The sequence below is a fragment of the Limanda limanda genome, chromosome 7, assembly GCF_963576545.1.
Source record: "Limanda limanda chromosome 7, fLimLim1.1, whole genome shotgun sequence".
Classification (NCBI taxonomy): domain Eukaryota; kingdom Metazoa; phylum Chordata; class Actinopteri; order Pleuronectiformes; family Pleuronectidae; genus Limanda; species Limanda limanda.
Genome location: NC_083642.1, coordinates 26,398,288 through 26,404,030, shown reverse-complemented (window position 1 = coordinate 26,404,030; position 5,743 = coordinate 26,398,288). Strand labels below are relative to the sequence as shown.

The 5,743-nt window shown below is 41.7% G+C and overlaps 1 protein-coding gene across 1 annotated transcript in view; it reads right to left on the bottom strand.

The window, feature by feature from the left end:
• Positions 1–527: 527 nt before the first annotated feature.
• The window catches only part of rbbp8l (retinoblastoma binding protein 8-like), a 10,176-nt gene continuing 4,960 nt past the window's right edge, over positions 528–5,743 (bottom strand). Inside the window, exons 5-13 of the mRNA XM_061074680.1 lie at positions 4,743–4,855; positions 4,421–4,496; positions 4,029–4,210; positions 3,034–3,154; positions 1,980–2,754; positions 1,833–1,902; positions 1,668–1,732; positions 1,121–1,232; positions 528–589 (exon numbers count right to left, since the gene is read on the bottom strand). Coding sequence (XP_060930663.1) covers positions 528–589; positions 1,121–1,232; positions 1,668–1,732; positions 1,833–1,902; positions 1,980–2,754; positions 3,034–3,154; positions 4,029–4,210; positions 4,421–4,496; positions 4,743–4,855 — 1,576 coding nt within the window. The remainder of the gene's footprint in view (positions 590–1,120; positions 1,233–1,667; positions 1,733–1,832; positions 1,903–1,979; positions 2,755–3,033; positions 3,155–4,028; positions 4,211–4,420; positions 4,497–4,742; positions 4,856–5,743) is intronic.

Genomic DNA, 5,743 nt, shown 5'->3' with positions numbered 1-5,743 from the left:
TAATGGTAAATGGCTAGAGGTTTTTCTTCCCGTTAACGAGGGAGTAGATTCTCGCTACAGTTAACAAAACGTTACACGTTATGGAAACTTTTGGGTTTCTCTGTAATATTGAAAGTGTGTTCCAATTTTATCTGGTAAAGGAAGTGGTGAGAAGCTAATAAGAAAAGCACTTACAATATATAAATACTCACTAAAGTCTTAACCACATTTGAATTTATTTAAAGATATTATCTGTCCTGCCAACCTTATTTATTTTCTGAGCAGCCGTAAATGAGTATGGCAAGAAGGAACACTGATGTTTAAAAATGGCCCGAGAAAAAGTTAAATCTACTCTAATCAATATGTTTATATTAAAGTCAAATTGGTTAAGTAAACTTAATGGTGTTTGCTGATTTGCTACCTCTATCAATTTTATAAGGCGATGATGTGTCACGGTTGTCTTTTTCTCAGGCTTGTTTTCAGAATGTTTTACTGACCCCAAGTGGCCAAAACCACCACTTAACACAGGTTCCAGTGTGATCACCAAGTCAATGTGACGTCATCTTCTTTTGGTGGGACTCCCCTCCTCGGTTTCTTCCGTACTGAAGGTCTGCGAGGACAAAAGGGAAATTGTTCAGAAGAGCTCCTTTTTGTGGGGAGTGAAATATATGATTTTTTATGGTTGCTTTTGTACATTTATAAATACAGTCTTAGGAGAAATAATTAGTTTGGAGGACATATAGTGTCTATATCTATAAGTAGTTGATATCAAGTAATTACAACATTCATCTGATTTACATGCAATATTTTGGGTTATCAGAAATTCTAATTGAAATATAAGCCATCTTAAAAATAGTTTGACAATTTGAGAAAAGTATTCCTGTGGTCTCTTGAGAGAAGGAGTTAGGTGAGGGTGAGAGGCTGTAAGGAGGAGTATCTTTGGCCAGGCGTAGTGATGTCCTGTTAAAATAGTCCAACAGAAAACTCCCTGTTAAATCAAAACTTGATTTTTCTCCCACTTTGATGTTTATATATCTATAAACATCAAAACATCTATTTGTGTTTTGAAGACCTCACCCAAGAAAAAAAGGAAGAACGGATGACTGCCACTCAAAGTCATTAAATATGAACTGATGCCTACTGTCTGTGTCTGAGTCGGTTTCCAAAGATGCCCTCTTCCTCTTGCAGCCCTGGCCCCCCACCTCCTCATCCTCGTCTGAACTGCTTCCTGGTTCAGCTGCTGGTGATGACGACTGTGACAGGGCAGAGGAAACATAAGCATGATGTTGGGATGTACAAATTAAGCTGTTGAATCGCTAGTTTATCATTGGCGGCAAGGTAAAGCCATTTCGATAGAGGTCTAGCAAGTTAGCCAAACAATTCAATCTGATTTGATTGAAATGGTGCTCAAACATTGATATTGGTCGGCATTTTGCTTGTTTCATTGTATGCTACTGTTGTACTCTGAGTTGATTGCAGTAAATGTTAACAGCCAGACCCCCAAAAGCCTTGTCTTGACCGACTTTAGCTTCAGAGTAAGCTGGTTGCGGGTTTGTTTTTCGCCTTCTTGTCAATACATGCACTTGTGTTCAGTTGTGTGTATGTGGAGGCTCAGACTGCAACTCATATTTATGACAGTGAATTACACATTCCACCTGTTGGGGGAGCCTGGGCATACCCGACCTTACCTTGCCATTTGACAACATGGATTCTTGCTTTTGCAGGGCAGAATTCAGAGTCTCCAGCACTACAACTGTTACAGAAACAAGAGTTGAGTAAGTATTATTGATCTCTGCACAGTAAATCCATGGATGCCAACACAACTCAGATACTTGAGAATCAAAGCTCTTCACCTGGACGTAAAGATATGGTGAGGACAGGCACCTTCTTTTCATTGGACTGTTCTGTCTTTCCATTCACCTCCTCATCTTTCATCACCTGCTGTGATGAGACCATCACAACACCATCAGACCTGTTTGTCCCTTCTTTACCAATGCAACCCTTTCTTTGTCTTTAAATTGTATGTCTATTTCGAAAATTACCTTGTGGTTGTGCTCACTGGTTGGTTCTTCCTCTTGTTGTTTGACTGGTGGTTTAGAAGAGGAGGATGGGTAGACAGGTAGAGGTGAGGAAACTGGTACATGTGCAAGTGTATTTGTTTTCAGTGCATTGTCAGGGCTCATCCGTACTCTCTCTCCACCTTGTAAGTTTAAGGGTGAATCATCTCTTGACGTTTGGCCGGATTTAGACTTTCCTCGATCTGAAAGGTCCAGAGGCCCTTCATGCATCTCCTTAAGCACTTCTCCAGAGACACTCTCATTCTTAATTGGCTGAATGTCCTTCTTTTCCTGGGGCTTAATTTGACCCTCTGGGTGGTCTGACAAATTCCTGAACCTTAACACCACAGTTGGCTCTTTTACTGGGGGTGGATTGTTGCTGTGTTTGGGCCAGGGAGGCCCAAAAGCCGGCCTTCTAGGACTAGCATGTTGGCTATTTGGGATAAGGTTGGGATAGCGTGGCGGATTTGGTTCTGAAGAAGGTTGCATCAACTGGCTGGCTCTTGCTGCTGCCAAAGAAGCCCAGTCAGAGGATTCAGATAAGGGCCAGGGGAGAGTAAGAGCACTACTCTTGATTGGTTGAGGCCGGCAGGGGACAGGAGTGTGGAGCACATGTCTACTGGGGATGACTTCACCGGTGGGAGAAGAAGCTGTTTTAGGAAGGAGAGCTTGAGGAGCGTTTTGTGTTCGCGGGTCCAGTCCTTCCATACTCTGAGTTCTATTTTCGGAGAAACAGAGGTCAGATAGGGAGAGGTTAAATTGTCCACACAGTACCCAAGAGTTGGAGCAAACCTCCTCTGAGTTTAGTCCGAGCGAGCAGCATTTCAAAAAGTCCTTTGGGATCTGAGTATGGGAGCTAGAAGTAAATGTAGCTCAACTAATTCATTCTTGGACTAAAATGTAAAAGTGTGGATCTTGCCTTGGTTTGTGGTCTTTAAAATGAACAATTGAAGCAAAGGGCTGGAGCCCAGTCACACCTCATAAACTGGAACAACACCCTATTTTGCTATCTCCTTTGTCTATCAGGCTCACCTCCTTTCTCCAGCACGGGTCACATTGTGTTCTGCATTCCATGGTGGCGGTGCAAGAGTTGGCAATGTAAGGGGTTTGTATGCCTCCTGGGAGAATGGAGATAGAAAGAAAGCAGAAAGAACTTATTCCTGTCTTGTTACGGGTTCGGGTCAGAGGATGTCACACCTCATTAAGCCCAATGACACAAATTTTGGTTGAAATATGTGCTATAAAATTTGATTGATTGATGGAATTTCTCATGGCTATCCATAAATTGAGGTACTCATTTGACATTGGGAGAAAAACACTTTCATGTTTGGGCTTACACAGCGCTCTTACTAAAATGTGAAGCCAGGAGTTTTGTTAAGCATACAGATGAAAAGAAAGTACAGAAACATGGGAAACAGGTAGCCTGGCCTGACCTGGCTCGGTCTCAAGGAACTTTATGATAAGCATTTACATTACATTGCATTTCATTTAGCTGACGCTTTTATCCAAAGCAATAAGAATCAAGAAAGTACAGCTTCATCAAAAAAGCTAAACTACAAAGTGCTATAAGTAAGTGCCATTTAATTGCTACTAAATTGATAGTTTAAACTTTTATTCAAGGTATAGTCAGAAGAGGTGTGTTATTAGTCTGCTTCAGAAGATGTGTAGACTTTCTGCTGTCCTGATGTCAATGGGGAGCTCATTCAACCATTTAGGAGCCAGGACAGCAAACAGTCGTGATTTTGATGAGTGTTTAGCTCGAAGTGAGGGAGCAACGAGCCGATTGGCAGATGTAGAGCGCAGTGAACGGGCTGGGGTGAGACTGTTGTTGATGTAACGCTCAGCAAGAGAGTGGAAACTTACAAAGTGGCTTCTGCTCATCCCTCTCATCTGTCTGTGTTCAGCTTCTGTGAGATCAGAAACAAAATATGTGAATGTGCGCGAGTGAGTGCATGACATTTTTCACACAGAAAGCAAGCCCTTCATCCTCACCCTCTGCTCTTTGGTCCCTTTCAGGTTTCTTCCCAATGTCACTGTCTGATGGCTGGTTGCTGGCCCTGCTGGTTGCTGCAGTGATGAGTGCCTCAGGTCCAGAAGAGGGCAAAAAGTCCGGGGAGCTCGTTGGTTTGATCTCTGTGAAGGTGCTGCTGCTTGAGGAGTGATCACTGTGACCTCTGCCACGCACGCACACGCGCACACACACACACACACACACACACACACACACACACACACACACACACACACACACACACACACACACACACACACACACACACACACACAACCACACACACACACACACACAAAACCACAATTGATTAAAAATCTAAGTTGACTCCCCCCTCAAACATTTAAGCTATAATCAAACATCTTATACTTACTCTAATGTTGTTTTCAAACTCCTGATTTCATCTCTGAATCTCTTGTTCTCCCTTTTCAGGTTGTTCATCTCTCCCACTACAATACAGAAACCAAGTCAGGATCAGAGCTCTTAACAGCACAGATGTCTACAAAATACATGTTTGGCTGAAACAAATATCTGATAGAAATGTGCAAAAGACAGAAGGCAAAGAGTGGATAAGAAATATGTTGTTTCAGTAGGGGTACTAAACTGACTGAAATATTTCATAAAAGATAAGTGGCGGGTGACAAATGGAGATATGTATGGTTGGATCACAGATGAGAAAGACATAAGCAGAATACCCATTCGAGAGATGTGCTGCAAGCTCTGCATCTGTGACGCTTCAAATTCCTGCTGTCTTCTGCTGGCTACCTCCTGAGTCACTGTACACCTGTCACACAGCCCCGCTCTCAGCCTGCACAGGCAGCAGAAGACCACACAATATCACATCCACAACCAATAAAAATACTCATTTGAAATCAATATAATGCTCAATTAAAACATACTTTTAAATTAACTGGTAAATAGACTATTTACTGTGCTTTTCCTGTAACATCTTAGTCATATTCACACATTCAAAGAGCGTTCTCTATACACAGTAATTTTTCTGTTGGCCCAGCTCTTAGGGCAATTTTTAAGGTTAAGTATTTTGGCCAAGGGCACTTCAGAATGCAAACTGGAGGAGCCGGGAATCTACCTTCTGGATTGTGGACGACACTCTTTTCCTACTAAGGCACAAATGCCCACTGGATTTGACAATCCATTGGAACAGGACTATGTGAGAGTATGTGTATGTTTTGAAAGAAGAAATAACACAAGTTTCATTTTGCAAATGAAAAATGTTACTTATATGTGACAAAACGCGCTATTGCTCATTTCATTACAGTTTTGCTGCTACTACCTTACAAATTAAATACCAAATGCACGCAAGTTCAAGGTAGAGTTGGTCATTTGTTTCAGTAGCACTATTTGTGAGAGTTTTGGAAATTCTTTTCACGCCTCGATGGCCATCAATAATAAAAACATTGACTGAAAAAGAAATAAGCTGTCAGTGTTTGTGGCCATCAAAAGACTTTATTAAATACCAAATGAAATGCATGACCATCACTACACCCACTCCTGGAAAGAGACCACATTTGGTGCAAGAGATAACTACTATTCCCTTCTTTTACAACTGCCTTTGTCTGTACCATTGTCATGTCATTGCCTTTCCTTGTTTTTGGTCTCATGATTATTTAGCAATGCCAAATTCATATTGAGGCCATATTTGCTTACTTGATACCCTTATTGTGCTGCATACGCA